This window comes from Oncorhynchus kisutch, linkage group LG21, assembly GCF_002021735.2.
Source record: "Oncorhynchus kisutch isolate 150728-3 linkage group LG21, Okis_V2, whole genome shotgun sequence".
NCBI classification, from domain to species: domain Eukaryota; kingdom Metazoa; phylum Chordata; class Actinopteri; order Salmoniformes; family Salmonidae; genus Oncorhynchus; species Oncorhynchus kisutch.
The window spans coordinates 10,876,769-10,897,284 of record NC_034194.2 but is presented as its reverse complement, the minus strand read 5'-3'; the positions used below and the strand labels follow the sequence as shown (position 1 = coordinate 10,897,284).

Here is a 20,516-nt window from a genome sequence, read left to right as displayed (position 1 = left end):
GAGCTTTGAGGGCACTATGGTGTTGCACGCTGAGCTATAGTCAATGAATACCATTCTCACATAGGTGTTCATTTTGTCCAGGTGTGACAGAGATTGCAATAGAGATTGCGTCATCTGTGGATCTGTTGGGGCGGCATGCAATTTGAGTGGGTCTAGGGTTTCTGGGATAATGGTGTGGATGTGAGCCATGACCAGCCTTTCAAAGCACTTCATGGTTACAGAGGTGAGTGCTACGGGTTGGTAGTCACATGCTTGGAGTACACGTCCTGGATGAGCGTTTTCCTGTTTGCTTATGGCCGTATACACCTCATGGAGGGCTGTCTTACTGCCAGCATTGGTTTGTGGTGGTAAATAGACAGCTATGAAGATTATAGATGAAAACTCTCTCGGTAGATAGTGGGGTCTACAGCTTGTCATTAGATACTCTACCTCAGGTGAGTCAAACTTTGAGACTTCCTTAGATATCATGTATCAGCTGTTGTTTACAAATATACATAGACCGCCACCCCTTGTCTTACCAGACGCTGCTGTTCTATCCTGCCGATACAGTGTATAACATGCCAGCTGTATGTTATTTATGTCGTCATGTCGCCACGACTCGGTGAAACATAAGATATTACAGTTTTTAATGTCCCATTGGTAGTATATTTTAATTGTTGTAATTTGTCCACTTTATTATCCAGCGATTGTATGTTTGCCAATAGTACCGATGGCAAAGGCAGATTAGCCACTCGTCGCTGGAACCTCACAAGGCACCCCGATCTCCTTCCGCGATACTCCTTCCGTGATTTCTCCTGTGAATGACGGGGATGAGGGTCTGTTTGGGTGTCCGGAGTAAATCCCTCTCATCTGATTGATTAAGGAAACATTATTTTTCCAATTCGAGGTAAGTTGTCGCTGTTCTGATGTCCAGAAGCTCTTTTCAGTCATAAGAGACGGTAGCAGCAACATTATGTACAAAATAAGTTACAAACAATGTGAAAAAAACTAACAAAATAGCACGGTTGGTTAAGAACCCATAAAACCCATCTTCTCTAATTGTAGTTCTTTAAATAAACCAACAGTATGAATACGGTAATTTAATTGACAACCTTTATTCTCATTAGTACACTCTTAGAAAAAGTGTTCCAAAAGAGTTCTTCGGCTGTCCCCATAGGAGAACCCCTTTTGGTTCCAGGTAGAACCCTTTTGGGTTCCATGTAGAACCCTCTATGGAAAGGATTCTACATGGAACTCCAAAAAGTTCTACCTGGAACCAAAAGGGTTCTACCTGGAACAGTCGAAAGAACTGTTTTTCTATGAGTGTACTACACTACTACATTTAAAATCCTATATGAGGTTAGGGAACCACCTCCATGTCAATTGTCAAAATCTTTACTTTTGTTATAGTGTTGTTTAGTGTGAGTTATTTGAGCGCCCCTATTTGTTTCCCAAGACCAAATCCTGCCTCCATCTCTGCCCATGTGGGTTTTCTAATCCGGCTGGTTCAACAGATTGGCAGAATACAAAATGCAGCAAGGGGCTCTGTAGTGGAGATAAAATGCTCTGCTTTGATCTCTACTCACTTTGTCCCCCCCCCCCCCCCCACCCCTCGCACATGTGCTTGTCAGAGTCTATGACAGTCAATGGCCCAGTTGTACCTCTGGCTGCTTGAACTCGGGCCAAGCCAGGGTTGTACTGGCAGACTGTCCAGTAGCTCCCTCCAGCAGCTCACCTGGGGATATGAACGAAGTCCCTCAGGTCCAGCTCTCTGCTCTCTCCTGCTGTTCTGCTGTGAATGTTGTGAGGGTTTAGTTGGAAGAGACTCTGCACATGGATGAAAGCGAGAGATATTCTGTAAGCAGATTTTTTGTGAAAAACTAAAAGTTAACAGGCAAAACAGATACTCTTGATACTGACACAAAGTTAGCATCCATGTGAGCAATTGGGCACAGTATTAAATGCTGTGGTTTTAAGAATCCTAGATTTAGAATGCCCCCTTGTGGCCGTAAAATAGTATTTCAGCTCACTACTCACAATCCTCAAAATTCCAGTCAGTAGCCTACATTGAAATCGAGATGCAATAATCGCATCACTCCTTTGTACCAGCATTGTCTGCAACATCTCTAGTAAGATAACAACATGCAATCTAGCCTCTGATGGTGTGTTCTGTCATTCTGTGTGGACCGGAGTGAACATGGCAGTGCTGCTGTATTCCTGTGTGGTGTGTGGCCCAGGCCCAGACAGATGGCTGAGGTGGTCGGTGGAGAGGCACATGAATTGATTAGGCTTGGTGGTGAACTGTTGCCATGTGAGGCAGCTGCCCACCTGCCCCAGCGAGTTCCCGTGCCAGGCCATGCGTGGTCCAGGGCGGCAGCACCAGATGCTGCACCCTGTGCCCCCTTTGCCCATGCCCGGTTTAGACCACATGCACCAGATGTTGCCACTTCCTGACTTGGTCTGGGGGAGCCTGTTCGTATCAAGAGGTCCAGCGAGGGTTTGGTGTCCTCTTCAGATGACTGACTTTAAAGGCGCAGATGCTGGTGGTCTGTCTGTTTACTTTTCAGATGTGGTTATTTCCCAGGTATAAACTTCAGTCATACTTTACTCCAAGTGGTGATAATGTCGCTTTCATCAAGCATGCATTACAATGTTTGTGTAATATAGTCTTACTGTACATGATTTGTAGTCCCCCTGTAAATTGTGCTCCCCCCTCTATAAATTATATTAGAGATAACTGCACTGAAACATCATCTTATCTTACTTTCCCTCTGCATCTGTTATGATCCGAAGCCTGTACAGTGCAGATAGCTCATCTCACATTTCATTTTCTATAATGCCCCGTGGTCTCTCTATGTGAGACATGTGACTACCACCTACACATGCGCAGGCATTAAAGTACGTGTGTTGTGCATTGTGTCAAACGTTTAACTGAAAGGTTTGTAAAATAGAGTATTTATCGCTACAGAAATACTCAGGCGCGATCAAGCTGGAACTGTGGTCTGTCCAGGAAAAAGTGTCTGTCCATCGGCAGAAACAAAAGCTAAGGAGTGACAAAAGGTTCAGCAGGGTCTATCTAGGATGCAATGGCCTCATCTGGTCCTGATGATGGTAGAGGAGGACTGAGACTCACGTGCCCAGCCAATAAGTGCTGACTAGTTTACTCTTGTTCAGTGGAACGTTAAAGGTTGGACTGATTTGAACTCTGAGCTAAGACAATTTACGTTACTTTCACTGAATCCTGACAATATATTCCCGAACGAGACACATCTAACAGGTCAGCATTCAATTTAAATGGACGGGTACACTTGGTTTTGACATAATAGGAAAACGCATATAAGAGAGCATAGAGTTGAGTTAAAGGTGTAGACGTGTTAGACGTTTGTTTCGAAACAAGATACTTGGGTCTTATAAAGTAAATGTGACTGACAAATCAGTGAATGGCATAATGGGACTGAGCATCGAATCTCAGAAAATATTGGTTTGTTATTTTCTCTTCTTATTTGCCTCCTGACTGCTCTACATGGGGACGGGATTCTAGGTCTTTCTCTAGCCACCTGCTGCCTAAAATGTCAACTTTTTCTGTGGTTGATGCTATTTACCTCTGTGGAGATTTAATTCATTTTAAACCAAAGAAAGCTACAGGAATTTATGATTTGTCTAATTTTGAAGTCACCTAAATTGTTCCAAATACTATTTGAACTCTTCCAGGCTTGTTTTCAGAATGGCATTATTCCATCTGTATGGTACAAATGTAACGGATATCGTCCTCTTCGTCTGAGGAGGAGTAAGGATCGGACCAAAACGCAGCGTGGTAAGCGTCCATATTGATTTATTCAAAAACACAACTGAACACTGGAACAAAATAATAAACGTGAAATATACAAAACCGAAACAGTACCGTGTGGCCCAAACACTCACACGGAAACAAACACCCACAACCCAAAAGTGAAACCCAGGCTACCTAAGTATGATTCTCAATCAGAGACAACTAACGACACCTGCCTCTGATTGAGAACCATACTAGGCCGAGCATAAAACGCAACATAGAAAAACAAACAGACTGCCCACCCCAACTCACGCCCTGACCATACTAAAACAAAGAATAAAATAACAGAACGATGGTCAGAACGTGACAACAAATCCATAATCAAGCCCAATCCCATTGAACTATAGAGGGATAAGTCTTATTAGCACTGTATGTAAATTGTATTCTTGCATTCTAAATAACAGGCTGTCTGGTCAGATTGCTGATGAAGAGAATGGCTATAGGAAAGCCAGTGTCACACCTGCTCCCGCTCCCCCTCTCTGGCACTCGAGGGCGCCAGGCTGCTCTTCATTACGCAGACCTGTCACCATCATTACGCGCTTCAGCACTCATTGGACTCACCTGGACTCCTTCATGTTGTTGATTGCCCCCTCTATATCTGTCTGTTCCTCAGTTTTGTTCCTCCATGTCAGCATTATTGTCGTAATGTCGTTTTGTTCCCCCCCTTCCAGACGCTGTTCTTGTTTTGTTTCATGTCCGTTTCCCATAAAATGTTTACTCCCCGTACTTGCTTCTCGTCTCCAGCATCGGTCCTTACACAGTGTGTATATCAGTGCCTTTGGAAAGTATTTAGACCCCTTTACCTTTTCCACATTTTGTTAGGTTACAGCCTAAAATATTGTTTTTCCCTTATCAATCTATTTACAATACCCCATAATGACCAAGCAAAAACTGTTTTTTAGAATAATTTTTTTTTTATAGAAAGAAAAAAACGGAATATCACAAAAACCTGACCTTTTACTCAGTACTTTGTTGAAGCACCTTTTACAGCGATTACAGCCTCAAGTCTTCTTGGGTATGATGCTACAAGCTTGGTACACCTGTATTTGGTGAGTTTCTGCCATTCTTCTCTGCAGATGCTCTCATGCTCTGTCAGGTTGGATGGGGAGCGTTTGCTGCACAGCTATTTTCAGGTTTTTCCAGAGATTCTTGATCGGGTTCAAGTGCGGGCTCTGGCTGAGCCACTCAAGGACATTCAGAGACTTGTCCCGAAGCCACTCCTGCATTGTCTTGGCTATGTGCTTGCGGTTGTTGTCCTGTTGGAATGTGAAACTTTGCCCCAGTCTGAGGTCCTGAATGCTTTGTTCATCTTTGCCTAGATCCCGACTAGTCTCCCAGTCCCTGCTGCTGAAAAACACCCCCACAGCATGCCACTGCCACCAACATGCTTCACAGCAGGGATAGTGCCAGGTTCCTCCAGACGTGATGCTTCGCATTCAGGCCAAATAGTTCAATCTTGGTTTCATCAGACCAGAGAATCTTGTTTCTCATGGTCTGAGAGTTTTTAGGTGCCCTTTGGCAAACTCCATGTGGGATGTCGTGCTTTATACTGAGGAGTGGCTTCCGCCTGGCCACTTTATCGTAAAGGCCTGATTGGGGGAGTACTGCAGAAATTCTTCTGGGATGTTCTCCCATCTCCACAGAGGAACTCTAGAGCTAGAGTTTCCAACCCCTTACGGTGTAAAGCAGAGAGACTTACTCTCACCCATATTATTTGCTCTAGCCCTACAAATCAAACATGCTAAACTTGAGGCTGAAGTTGTGGATATATTCCTGGGCATCTTGTTGTACGCTGATTAAATTGCCTCCAGAATATGTTGAATATTGTTAATTTATCGTGCACTAAATGGAGACTAGTGATAAATCAATAGAAGACCCAGATTGTTCATTTCAGAAAGAAGGGCATGCAGAGAAGTGCACAGAACTTTTGTTTTGGTACAACTAGTGCTGTGGAAGTCAGCCGGTGATTGTCAAGCAAATAACTGCCAGTCTCATGGTAATTGGCCTGTCAAATATCATAAACATGTTTAGCATCTCCTGGCTTCCACGCATAGCCAACAAGCCACTGATGCAGACCTTTGGAACACATACATTTAAAAAAGTAGAATAAATCAATTTAATATAGCCTACACCATCACAATAAATACTTGATTTATTTTTTGACAGGTCTAAAGAAACATAATATCAACAAAATGTAGTCTATTTCAGAGGAACAGAATAGCATACTCTGAGTTGTCCTTATGTTAGGCCCTGATCTGACTATGCCATATGAATGTGGGCTACACTAGTTCATTTAGCAGACAAGATTGGCTTAGAATTCCGTGGCATTATTTCACATTATTTTACAGTATGAAGAATACAATTGAACATAGCTGAATAAAATAGAAAGGATATTTTCTCCGAACGATTTCCGAGGGAGTGAGCACATGCACCTATTCTGTGTTGAGCGGTTAAAGAAACAGGAAACATATCCTCCTATATGTTTAATTTATGCAACTTCAGTATTGATACAAATGTTGGTCTATATGTTGACATTTTTAAAACATTCTATGGCTGCATGATGTGACTGTAATGATGATTTGAAAAAAAAGTTGCATGAAAGGCATGAGCTCTGCTTTGTTTCTTGTGCAGGCTATACACACTTCATCAGTCTCTCATTCAAAATTTGACAAACACTTGATAATATTCTCACAAGCCTCAAATTTCCCAGCGGCATTCCCTTTGTGTGGCCATAATGCCCCCTAAAAACATCCATGCCTTTTGCGGCAAAGTGGCCGTTGTGCCCTTGGGATGAATATAATAATTATAATGCCCTTCTCCCGGGCTGCCAATCGACCGTGATCTGAAGCACCTCTCACTCACATGGCTCTCTCAGATATCGCACTTCTTATTAGCCAATGCCCGTCACGTGATCAGGTCCTTCTCACCTGCATCTCAGCTCCAGAGTACGCTCCAAGTGAAGACAGACACAGCGGGGACGCAACTGCGTGCGTCCTTCTTATCGAATTTCGAGGCGTATATTGAAGATGTTAGAATAATTGTCCACATCTGTCTTGGAACAGGGGCAGTGGGAAAAATACATCTATGCACTTAAATCCTGTGGTTCATTTTAATGCCCGCCAGTTAGGCTATACTCCTGTTGTTAAGCAAAGAATGGTGCTTCATATTAGCAAAGTTGAGAAATAAATGTTGAGGCCTAGCCTATAGAAAGCTGATAGGATTCTCCTCTTTTTAACAGAGGCCATCAAAGCTGTTTTCACAATTGCATGCAATTGCATAGCCTATAGAAATATTGAACAACATGAACTCATGGGCTCTCATGAAGTGTTTGATTCGATTTTTTATTACATTTGCATTGATGTCAGAGTGATTAGAGGGACAATATAGTGCTGAGTACCAGGCAGGTAGCAAGTTTGGTAGGCTACTAATGACCATCAGCAGCATCAGAACTTAGAGAAGGCAGGTTACCGTGACTAAATGGTCACATGGAATTTGACTGTGGTCATGACTTGTGACTGTCGGTGTCGGGGCAATAGGTACAACTGCATTATTCTACACTGGACTGTATAAATAGCTTGGTTTCACTCTGGATGAGGACATGACCTTTGAAGATGGCATTAGATCACGGCCGATTCTGCAGGTAGCGCCTTGGGGTCAGTGTTTTGCAAAATTAAAATATGTAAGAATCTTGGTTACTGTGCTTCTTCTCAGCTGTATACTGTAGATCTTGTGTGTATCCAGTGATGGACTGTACTGCTGGGGTATGGGGAGCTACGACTGGGACGTTACTTATAACTATCCGTTGGCTAGAGAATTGTTATCTATTATTAGTAAAGTAGTAGTATATATCCAGGAACAAATTACCATGTGGTGTTAACCAAATCAAGGACAAGTTTTTTTCTGATGCACAAGGAAAAATTGGCAGTTGATGTTTAGTTTAAACCTAAACTTAAAATGTACACTCTCATCAAAGAGATCTACACCCCTGAACCATATGTCCGCCTGAACCTAACAAAACACCAAAGGTCAGTTTGTGCACAACTCAGGTCCGGAACCCTTACTGTGGCTATAGATATGGGTAAAATTAACAGGGTGCCTGGAGAGGAGAGAATTGACCTACTGTGTGATCTTGGGGAAATCAAAAACAAAATTGATTTGTGTTTTATTTCCCTCTGCATGACGATCTGAGATGTTATTTTTTGAAAAAATATTGGTGATAACCCTGAAGTATTCTGGTTAAGGGCCAAGCAGAGGCTTGAATTCTGTTTCAGACCGAGCGTGTTTGAGATTTCTCTGTTTGTTCACAATTCCTGGAGAAGGAGAAAAGTACTTTTGTGTAGTGTAGCTAGATGGTAGCTGTACTCATCATGATTATTGTATGCACATAGCTTGTGTAATTTGTCAAATGTTATTTTCTTCTGTAGTGTCTTGTAAGCCCATGTGGGCTTAACACCGGTAGGTGTAATGACGCTTAAATAAATCATATCAATCAATCAATCAATCAATCAATCAATCATATAGGCTCTCTGTCAATATAACAGCTATTGAAGAATCTCACACTACCTCCCCTGACAATGCTAATCACCTCAGCTAACAAACCTCTCAAATCCACTATCAAGGCCTTTATTTGAGCTACTCAGGGACAGTGAAAAATGATATTTGTCATATTATTACATACAGTATGCCACGTCTGTAATGTTTATCGTATTGTATTTACAGTACATACATTTATATTCTTAAGAATATAGATTTGGAGTGTCTTGTTCTCATTGTTTATCGTTTATTGACAGTACATATGAGAAAAAGAATGATGAAAAAACCCACCCTCTGAGTTGTGCAGGTACAGTAAATAGTATGGTTATCAGTCTGCTACTTCCCCGAACACTGAGGAGTTAAATATCTAATCAAATAAAGCCTCCAGGTCTAACTTCTCACCCCTCAGTAGACAAGTAGATTTGGGATTTTTAGGCCTACACCAAGGTTGCGTTCCAAATGGCACCCTATTCCCTATATCACGTGTCACAGGTGTGGAGAATGCTTGATTCATTGAGTGATGTGATTGGCTCCCTGTTTTTCTGTCCCTTTTTAACCCTTGTTTCCTTTGTTTGAGGTGCAGCCATCCAGGGAAAGACGCAGGTGAGAGAGAAGCGCTGTTTATGTGGCAGCTGTGACAAAGCGCCTTTGAAGCCTTTAGAATTTGATTGGGATCGCCAATTGACCACTCCCATGGCAGCGGCTACTCTTCCTTTGTTCTAAACAGGAAAGGAAACAACACATAACATACATAACATCATTTACATGTCACAAAATAATAGTGATGGGAAACGAAGCTTCCTGAAGCATTGACGCTTTCCAGTCAATTGTGTCAAATAGGTTCATTACTCAAGGTTTTAATCAACAGTACACTAGTATTTTAGAGCAGGCAAATTATTATAGATGACGACCACGGTGCATTAGACTTTTTTGTCTTCTACAGAAACAAATGCCAAGCCAATCAGGTGGTTGTTCGACGAAACAAAGCGTCGGACATCATTGATCACCTTATGATAAAGTGATACAGGCATCGGCACACTGCTTCAAAGAAAACTGCTTCGCAATTTCGACCCATGCCTCGGAGCTCTGGTATCCAACGTAACATCATTACTATATAATACTGCATACATAATCTCCTGCCTCTGCTCATCTAAGGCCACCCACTTACACAATACAGTACAACATTTATAAAAATGGCTGTGTCTTCACAGTCCCTGTGTTCTTTTATGGGGTTTTATTAGTTTTTTTTTTTGCTAGCTTGAGTTACCTGGGGTGGCAGAGATTTCCTTGAAGTCATGGCTCTATTTAACACTGTGTGTTTCCCAGCCTCCACCTGGTGACTGTGAAGAGACCTCTGATTGCATGTCTTGTGTGGTACCGATGAGTGTCTTGTCTATGTACCAACTGTTTGAACAGACTGTTCGTTACTTTCAATACCTTGCAATCAGAGGTCTCTTCACAAGACCAATAGTCAATCTCTCCTCAACTTTGAGCCAGGAGAGATTGACATGCATGTTACTGACATGTACTGCTCTGTTCTAGACCAACTTCAATTGACCTATGTCACTCTTTGCGACATCTGACAACTGTGTGCGACAAAGCTAGGGCCTGTAGGACCTGTCTGGTCGACTGAGATGTCGAGAAAGCAGAGAAATGCCTTATCATGGACAGACCTCTTACCAACCATTGATTCTATATGTTTTGACCATGACAGCTTGCTATTTAGGGTTACACCCAGTAGTTTAGTCTCAACCTGCTCAATCGCCCCATTATTCAACAATTGACCTAAATGAGGTTTGACATTGACTGAGTGATTTGTGCAAAAAAACAATGCTTTTAATTATTGAGATATTTAGCACCAGCCTATTGCCAGTTACCCATTCTAAAACTGACTGGAGCGCTATGTTAAGGGTGTCAGTTATTTATTTTACTGTCGTAGCCGATGTGTATACTGTTGAGTCATGAGTGTACGGTGCATTTGTAAAGTATTCGGACCCCTTGACTTTTTACACGTTGTTACATTACAGTCTTTATTCTAAAATATATGAAATTTTTTTCTCATCAATCTACGCACAATAGCCCGATAATGACAAAGTGAAAACAGATTTTTGGAAATTACAAAACAGAAAGTACAAAGCAGAAATACCTTATTTGTTATGAGACTCAAAACTGAGCTCAGGTGCATCCTGTTTCCATTCATCATACTTGAGATGTTTCTACAACTTGATTGCAGTCCACTTGTGATACATTCAATTGATTTGACATGATTTGGAAAAGCACACACACCTGTCTATCTTAAAGTCCCACAGTTGACAGTGCGTGTCAGAGCAAAAACCAAGCCATGAGGTTGAAGGAATTGTCTGTAGAGCTACAAGACAGGATTTTGTCGAGGCACAGATCTGCGGAAGGGTACCAAAACATTTCGGCAGCATTGAAGGTCCTTCAGAACTCAGTGGTATCCATCATTCTTAAATGGAAGAAGTTTGGAACCACCAAGACTCTTCCTAGAGCTGATTGGAGGGGGGGGGGGGCCTTGATCGGGGAGGTGACCAAGAACCCGATGGTCACTCTGACAGAGCTCAAGAGTTCCTCTGTGGAGAAGGGAGAACCTTCCAGAAGGACAACCATCTCTACAGCACTCCACCAACCAGGCCTTTATGGCCACAACTCAGTAAAAGGCACATGACAGCCAGCTTGTAGTGTCATACCCAAGAAGACTCAAGGCTGTAATCGCTGCCGAAGGTGCTTCAACAACATAAAAAAATATATACAAAATATTTGTCATTATGGGGTATTGGCAGTAGATTGATGAGGGAAAAAAACGATTTAATCCATTTTAGAATAAGGCTGTAACCTAACAAAATTTGGAAAATGTCAAGGGGTCTGAATACTTTCTGAATGCACTGTACATAGACACCCAGGCTTTATTCAGTCAGGAGAAGGTCATTAGTAAAAACAGAAAGCAATAATGGCCCAAGTCAGCTACATTACACCACACACGTGATTTCACAATTTACTGTATGTTTGCTAGTCTGCTGTGTTGGCTGACTTATTTGAACTTTGTCCCATCCCTCTCAGCCATACAGTTTTTCAAATAATCTATCCATGTGGATGTGGCTGTCTAACAGTGAATTTCTTGATGGGCGCATGCCTATTAGTATTTGGAAGAAGCAGTTTCATAGCAGTTTCATAAATGCTTCAATTGCAGCATTACACACAGACTAACAAATATTTTTTACACCTTTGACATAGGAATCATTGCAAAACCTCTTGTATTATACACAATTTTAGGTCCAGTCTTTGGAACTTTGGTTCTTCTAGATATGGCTATTATATTATGATCACTACATTCGCTTTAGAGCAGATTTCTGCAGAATTAGTAAAGATATGATCAATACACGTGGATTTAGTTCCTGTTCTGTTTGCAAATACCGCTGTAGGTTGCCCATTCTCAAAGAACCTGTGTTGCCTATGGTAGATCTGTTATTCAGAACACCCTTTCCTCTTGGTGTAAACCTAGGGTGGTGTAGTCAGATCTATGATACTGAACTGAGTTTAGTCACAGTCCCACTCAGCCAGGGTGTGTGACACATGCACTACCTTTGACCAGAGCCCTATGGGGTGCCATTTGGGAGTCCATTTGGAACTAACTTAATCAATCCCATCCTAAGTTAGACTTTATAAACTACAAATTAGCTAGAAATCGAAGACACATCCACAGTTTTTATTTTATGCACTCAAAGCACAACCAAGAATCACTGCTACCAGAACAAGCAACATGTTATTTTTTTATTCACAATATAAAAGTGGCATTACAAACAAATGTACAGAATGTAAGCAAAATTAAGATAGTTATGCAATTTTAAATACATTACAATACATTCACAACAAATTAAGTGTGCCCTCAGGCCCCTACTCTACTACCGCATATCTATAACACACAATCCATGTGTACGTGTGTGTATAGTGCGTATGTTATCGTGTGTGTATGCATGTGTCTGGGCCTGGGCCTGTGTTTGGGTTGCTTCACAGTCCCTGCTGTTGCATAAGGTCTATTTTAAATCAAATTTTACTGCTTGCATGAGTTACTTGATGTGGAATAGAGTTCCATGTAGTCATGGCTCTTTGTAGTACTGTGAACCTCCCATAGTCTCTTCAGGATTTGGGGACTGTGAAGCGATCTCTGGTGGCATGTTTTGTGGAGTATGGATGGGTGTGCGAACTGTGTGCCAGTCGTTCAAACAGACAGCTCAGTGCATTCAACATCTCTCACAAATACAAGTAGTGATGTCAATATCTCCTCCACTTGAGCCAGGAGAGATTGACATGCATATTATTAAAGTTAGCTCCAAGCCGTGCTGCCCTGTTCTGAGCCAATTGCAATTTTCTTAAGTCCCTCTTTGTGGCAACTGACCACACAACTGAAAAGTAGTCCAGGTGCAACAAAAATAGTGCCTGTAGGACCTGCCTTGTTGATAGTGCTGTTAAGGCAGAGCAGCGCTTTATTATGGACAGACTTCTCCCTGTCTTAGCTACTGTAGTATCAATATGTTTTGACAATGACAGTTTTACAGTCCAGGGTTACTCAAAGCAGTAGTCACCTCAACTCTCTCATTTTCCACTTTATTAATTACAATATTTAGTTGAGGTTTAGGGAATGATTTGTCCCAAATATAATGCTTTGAGTTTTTGAAATATTTAGGGCTAACTTATTCCTTGCCACCTATCCTGAAACTAACTGCAGCTCTTTGTTAAGTGTTGCGGTCATTTCAGTCACTGTAGTAGCTGACGTGTATAGTGTTGAGTCATTCGCAAACATAGACAAACTGGCTTTACTGAAAGCCAGTGGCATGTCATTAGTAAAGATTGAAAAAAGTAAGGGGCCTAGACAGCTGCCCTGGGGAATTCCTGATTCTACCTGGAATATGTTGGAGAGGCTTCCATTGAAGCACACCCTCTGTTCTTAGGTAGCGGAATTACTTTTGGCCAAATTGGAGTGGCAATATCGTCCACTATTATCCTCAGTAATTTCCCATCCAAGTTGTCAGACCCCACACAAATGCTACAAGTAAGTTGTTCTTCATGCAGTTTAAATGTAATTATTTCGGAGTGAAATGCAATATTTTTACACAAAAAGCCTCTAAATACAAAAAAATGAAGAACTGAAAATGTCAGTGAACACACTACAGATGGTTCTGACCTAGACATCTTAAGGGATCATTTTGGTTGCATTTGTCTCGCAATTGGGAATAAGCCAATTTGCCTATTCTCCCCCAACACACACCTCCTCACTGCTCAGATAAGTATGCTAAGTTGCATTGACCCAATTGCTGCTTGAAATTTTGGACCAGGATATGTTGGGCCCATATTTGGAGTCTGATGCAATTGACCAGGTTTTGTGTAGGAATACCAAGAAATTACCTGAAAAGAGCAGTACATTTCAAAATGAAACAAATCATGTCATGGTAATACCTCCATATACACAAAACAGTGTGATAGAATACCTTTAAACTTTTAAAACCCAAAATGTACATTGTCATGTCACAGTATTATTTAAAGTAAAGCTACTGTTCTGATAAGCAATGAAGTCTTTCTAAACATAATTGGTGTCAAGGGGTAACAGAACAATGCTAGTACATATGTGACAAATTGTAGGTTAAATAACAACATATTTGGAATGTACAATAATAAATGAGAGCATTTTGGTAAAAACAAAGGGAGTGTGAATCAATCACACTCATATCAAAGTAGACTGTAAAGGAATTTTATGGGACTTTGGCTACATCAACAAGTACATTGTCTGATACAAGGGAAGTTGAACTCATTAAGGGGTAAAGGGTTTCACTGCTAGAATAATGGACAGAGGTTGAACTGCTACAGAAGGGGTTATTTGGTGGACGTTAAAGCTTGCTACCAGGGTTGGGGTCAAGCAAATGATTCAATGCAAAAGGTTTAACAATAGTCTTCTTCTGGAGAACGAGAGTCAATTCTAAGTGTTGGCAAGGTTGACTTAGAGTATAATATACAACATCCTCAACCATACAGTAGACGTTCAACCTGTAGGTTATGCTGAACAACATTCACATCTTAATATCAAATCAAATTTTATTGGTCACATACACGTGATTAGCAGATGTTATGCGAAATGCTTGTGCTTCTAGCTCCGACAGTGCAGTAATATCTAACAAGGAATATCTATCAAATTACACAACATATACCCAATACACACAAATCTAAGTAGGAATGAATTAAGACTATATGCATATGGACTAGCGATTGAAGAGCGAAACAGACTAAGATACAGTAGACTAGTATAGAATACAGTATATACATATGAGATGTAAGGAATTTATCAAATCAATATATGTAAACATTTTAAGTGAATGAGATAACGTATAATACAGAGACGCCAACAGCAAGAGCAGTACGAAGCCAGCAAATATCCCCACCACCTGGAGAGAGATGTGGAAGTGTGCTTTTACTATATACCCTCTTCAACCCCAATATACCCTCTCCAACCCCAATATCCCCTCTCCAACCCCAATATACCCTCTCCAACCCCAATATACCCTCTCCAACCCCAATATACCCTCTTCCACCCCAATGAGCAAGTACATTTATCAAATAACTTTTTAGATCACTAGTTGTAAGATGGGATTCATAATGTGCTTTTTTTAACCCAAACATCAGAGATATCCGAGAGAAGTGATGTACAGTACAATGGTGCACCAACACAACATTTATTCACTCTCATTTGCCTGACTATCCACAAGGGGGAAGTAGTTCCCCAAACATAAAACATAAAATGTACAGTGAGACAGTCCACAGTGTTTATGACACCGAATCATCTTTTTGCTTTTTCCTCTTTGATGTCAAAGATATATACATACATCACTTAGTCCATGACAATAAACAGCCATTAGGCAACATCATTGTGTTGAGTCTAATGGGAGCAGAGCTTTTAACAACCCCTTTAAAATATTGATGAAGCAGTTAGGGCATCCCTGTAGTGGCGTTAAACCTACGTAAGACCTACAGAGAAACTAGTGGGGACAGATATATTCACACACTTATCAATACTATTTAAAAAAAAAAAGTTCAACCATATTTTGTCTGAGACTTTCTCCTAGACCTCCTTCCGTGACAGACATAACTTTAAATTTACATGAGTGGCTGGATTTTTTAAATGTCACTTAAGTACCCATTTGTGGTAATAATTTTTCCTTTTTCTTTTCAATGACATACAGGTCCTCATTTTCAAAGTATCTGTACTATAGGACATATAGTAGATACTGCTGCCACAGCTAGCACGTGTGACTGACTGGGTTCTAACCTGGGACTCCAGCATACCAAAAGCCTGTGTTAACCCGCTGAGCTAAAGTCAACTAACATGTCATTTTTACAATACAGTACCTGTGTCCGGTGCCAGATAACTGAAGCTCTGGAGAGGCCCAGTTTGTTTCTGCAAGGCCCTTTGTCATAGTGGTTCAGGAGGAGGTCATCCTGGAGAGAGAGAGAAGAAATCACCTAAAATGTGTGGGCAGATCCACTGGAAAAATTGACATTGGCCAAGATATATACATGTACTGTATGTAAGTAAGTTTATATAAAATCAGATTCTTAAAAAAAAAAAATTGCATCATATGTGGCATGTGCTTTATAAACTTTGTTGCTTGGTCACTTTGTGCAGGTCCCAAACAATTCAATATATCACTAGAGTGTTAGTATTAGGGTTTTCTATTGCAGGCTCAGGAAGTACCAGCAGAAGGGTGTGTGTGTCTGTTCAGTGTTGGTTGATTAACTCACTTCAAGAGACCCCGGGCAGTACCAACAGAAGGTACGCTTACAGCTCTTTGCACATCATCTGAGCACAACCCTTGTCCCTCTCGATGTACACCTTACATGATGGGCGTGTCGCCATTGCTCTTGTAGAAGGAGCTGAAAGACAAGAGACAATAAACGTCAAGGTGGGACGTATATAGACCAGTACATACTGCACTGTCAAGAATAACAAGAGACAATAAACGTCAAGGTGGGACGTATATAGACCAGTACATACTGCCCTGTCAAGAATAACAAGAGCAATAAGAACAGCTAAAAATCACTGCGTCATTCAGTCTTTGATGGGCTGTGTTATTGAGCACATTCAGATAGAACCTTCCCACTTCACTCCGTTTCGAAATGTTTTTATCATACTGAACCTACCCTGTGTAGTCCTCCTGAGTGTTGTTGAGTTATCCAGTGTTGTGTTGTAGCCTACCAGTAAAAGCCTACCTGGTCCCCACACGTAGGAAGGTGTAACAGTGTATATTGGTCAGGGGTTGGAACCAAATTTTTTCCGTTTCAAGCAGAACCCCCATTTCGTTCGTTCTGTTCTGGTGTTCCAACCAGAAAGTAAAGTTCTGAAACGGTTCAACCAACCCCCCCCCCCCCCCAAAAAAAAATACACGGTTCTTTATATAGTTCCTTTTCATAAAAAATGTTACCTGTGAAATCAACAATGTTTTTACATTTAGCTCATTAATTTACTTCACCAATTCGCGCAGAGGCGACCGAAATTTCTCAGGTGGGGAGGGAGCAAGAGAGGGGTAGACATAGAGGGGGCTTGGTTTGAAGAGCTGAACATCAAGACATGCATTGGAATGCACTTAGGTTATTACTAGCTTTATACTTCACAGAATAACAGAATTATATACTAGACATTAGGAATATTTTTGTAATGAAAAATAATATTATTAACCGGTTCTCAAGATTGGAAAAAAATATATATTCTATTCCAGAACAGATCACTTTCGGTTTTCTGTTCTGTTCCCTGACCGGTTCCAACCCCTGGTATTGGTGTGATAGTGTACAGTGTTAGTGTATAGGTATGTATAGTGTACAGGTGTGTTGCAGTAATATCCTACCTGGTCTCCCCGGGTCGGAAGGTGTTGTCCTGGCAGGCATGTTCTTTATGCCAGCTGTTCCGGCAGGCCCGAGCAGAACTCCAGCCTGCACACAGAGCACTGGACCAGCTGTGGCAACTCCTTCAGCTGGCCCATTGCCTGGCACGACGAGGACGGGCACCAGGTCCGGCATGGGTCCAACAGCACCTCTGTGGAACACACACAGGGACCGGACTGTATTCATTACATAGCAAAACGTTTTGCAATTTAAAACTTAAATGAGGATTTCTTATTGGATAAGTTCAGGTAATCCCTCTACCTTCAGTCCATTTTCCTTACTTGTTCTCCCATCACACAGGGACAGAGCTGCCTGGCATCATAGAAATAGAATTACTGGTACACTCAATATGGCCGCCGGTCCACTCATCACAGAACATACTAGTCATTCTATATCTATGGCTGGGACCTCATACCTCAATGGGAGAACATGGGAACGGAACACCCAATAGAAGTAGAACAAGACTACTAGCACAGCTTTTAAATACTTTTTCAATTCACAATCTTTGGCATCTTAATAAATGCTATTCTGAGAGGCAGTATGATTCTTTGTCCTGGTTTGATCTCTTTTATCACGATTATGCTAATTTCTTGGAACTCTTCTGGGGACAGTCAAAATAAAAGCCTCACTCATCCAGTACAGGATACATAACAACTGCTGTGGGTGTGTGTGTGGCTCCACTGAAATTAGAAAGTGCTCATCCACCATTATTCATGAGCCAGATGTCTTGGGATTGTCTTTCTGAGGATGTTGCCAATTAAATCCAACACAAACCCGGTCAAACTGAATTTGATTAGTTAAGATGGAGAGAAAACGCTGCCAGCCTATCACTGTCTCTTCTTCTCTCTGAGCGCCTTATACCTTTTAAGAGAGGTTAAGGCAGGCCTAAAAAGTGGAAGGAGAAAGCTGAATAAACAGTCAAGTGTCTCCATTCTCTCTACTTCTACAACCTTTGTATGGTAAAGGTTAAGGTTCAAGGGTCACTGGGTCAGCAATCATGGCTGTGACCTGTTCAGTGTCCACTCTCAGTGTCTTCTATAATGTTTCAGAGGTTAAGATAGGTATACAGTGAAGGAAGGAGGGAGTCACATTGATGAATAACCAATGACTCCTCTCATCTATCTCACCACTCCCACAGCGTGTCAATCAAATGTATTTATAAAGCCCCTTTTACATCAGCAGATGTCACAAAGTGTTTATACATAAAACCCAAAGAGCAAACAATACAGATGTAGAAGCATGGTGGCTAGGAAAAATTCCCTAGAAAGGCAGGAACCTAGGAAGAAATCTAGGATGTTGCCTGACCACTCACCTCACTCAAACTGCAGCCTCCTGTATCACTGCATGCTCTCTGCTGCCACCATGCATTCCATCTGCAAGTGAGAAATACATAGAGACAAACACAGATATGGATTAAGTCTCATCACCCTGCTTTATGGCTTCAAGCATCTGTACTCCTGAACTGTTGATGACCCATACAGGCTAGGCTGTATGGCGAATGGAGTCAAATAGCTACAGTACATGGGGATCTCAGTGGTGTTCCAAATGGCACCCTATTCCCTATTTAGTGCACTACTTTTGACCAGGGCCCATAGGTCCATATATCACTCTGGTCTGGTCGAAAGACTCTGGTCAAAAGTAGTGGACTACGTATGGAAAATAGTGCCGTTTGGGCTCTGGTCAAAAGTAGTGTACTATAAAAAGAAAAATTGTGAAATACACAATGCTGGAATGTAGGTATCTAGGATTAGGCCTACTGTTGTATAAACAGGGAATTAGGAATTAGAATACTAGAATGGACCTGAACCTCCTTATGACCGTATAAAAGTTGTAAATTCTAGCCGTATAAAACTAGCTGAATTGAAATGTGTCAGTTAGCTTACTAGCTAGTTCCAACTTGTTTACTGGTAGTAACCATAACAACATGGCTACTGAGGCAGGCTAGCAGCCTAAATAAAATCAGAGAACGGAATAATCCATTTTAAAAACACAGAATTCAGAGGGAGTCAATCTGGCCACTGAGGCAGGCTAGAGAGTCAACGCGGTGGGTTTGGGCATACTCCATTTGAGACTCAGGGGACTCGGCATTGACTCACATTGAGTCCGAGTCGATCTCAAATGTGAAAACTTCAAGGATGTATAGACTACTTTAATTGAAAAGCAAATCTATAAAATAAAATGTTAAATATTCTGTAGTATAATGTAAAACAACATTCTATAGGTTGAATGATCAGTGTTTGTTTCCAGCTGAACCCATTCCTCACTTGAACCCCATGTCAAGTGATGTGCTCTGCAAGACATGTCTTATTTTTTGTCTCTCCACCCTCAGCCTCTCTGATGGACTGTCTCCACCTTCCACCAAATACTCAAAATGTAAATCTGAAGGCTGGCACCCTGAGCCTAAACTGGTGTGGCTGGACAGTAAAGGAGGGTCTCAAATGTGTGTAGCCTTTCACATATTGATTATTTAAGAAAAAAAAGTTACTAATACTGGTTGAGCTTAGTTGAACTGTTCTTCCCCTTCAGAACAAAACATAGGCCTGTTTAACTGAAAACAAACACTGTATAGCCTCAAAACACAGTTAAAACTCATTTTAATATAATAGATGGCCAGTCCTTGCATCCTGAGCCGGATGTAACTACCCTAACCCATAACCCTTACCTTATACATAACCAAATCCCTCACCTAACCTTAACCATTTTAAAATGTCATCTTCAATGTCAACTGACCAATAAACATTAACGTGGGTGTAGTCTGGCATAAAAATCAGACACGGATATTTGTATTGTACACAAATATGGTTCACATCTTCCAAACCCTGTCAAGACTCAACATATGCATGCACATTCAGCTTGACCACACGGTGGCGCTACAACAGGCGCATATTTCTCTCTCGATCTGTTTGACTCAGCGTTGAAATTGAAAACCTCTATAGTTGATGTGCTTCCTATTTGAGGTCTGGATTGTGATGAACGGGTGGGATGGAGGGAATCTTACATTTGGAGGCAGCAGGCCCATTATGAATGTAGACTACCAGGCTGTCACCTGCAGTAATAGAACAGGAGCACTGAAAGGCCAACACACATTATATTCAGCTCTCATTTTTAAATCAATTTATCAACATCTCCGTAGTCAAATTAATGAATGCTGTGTGTGTGTGCAGATGAAGGCTGCCCTGCTTAGGCATATTGGAATACATTATTATGGGACTCATGTTATCCAGTAAAGTCA

The 20,516-nt window shown here is 41.3% G+C and overlaps 1 protein-coding gene across 1 annotated transcript; it reads right to left on the bottom strand.

Moving 5' to 3' along the window:
* Positions 1-12,103: 12,103 nt before the first annotated feature.
* Positions 12,104-20,303, bottom strand: LOC109866171 (probable E3 ubiquitin-protein ligase RNF144A-A). Its single transcript, XM_074933773.1, is given in 9 exon segments — positions 12,104-14,793; positions 15,755-15,844; positions 16,148-16,195; positions 16,197-16,245; positions 16,247-16,279; positions 17,248-17,315; positions 17,317-17,435; positions 18,597-18,657; positions 20,283-20,303. Coding segments are annotated over 9 exon segments (633 nt in total). The 3' UTR covers positions 12,104-14,649.
* Positions 20,304-20,516: the final 213 nt, after the last annotated feature.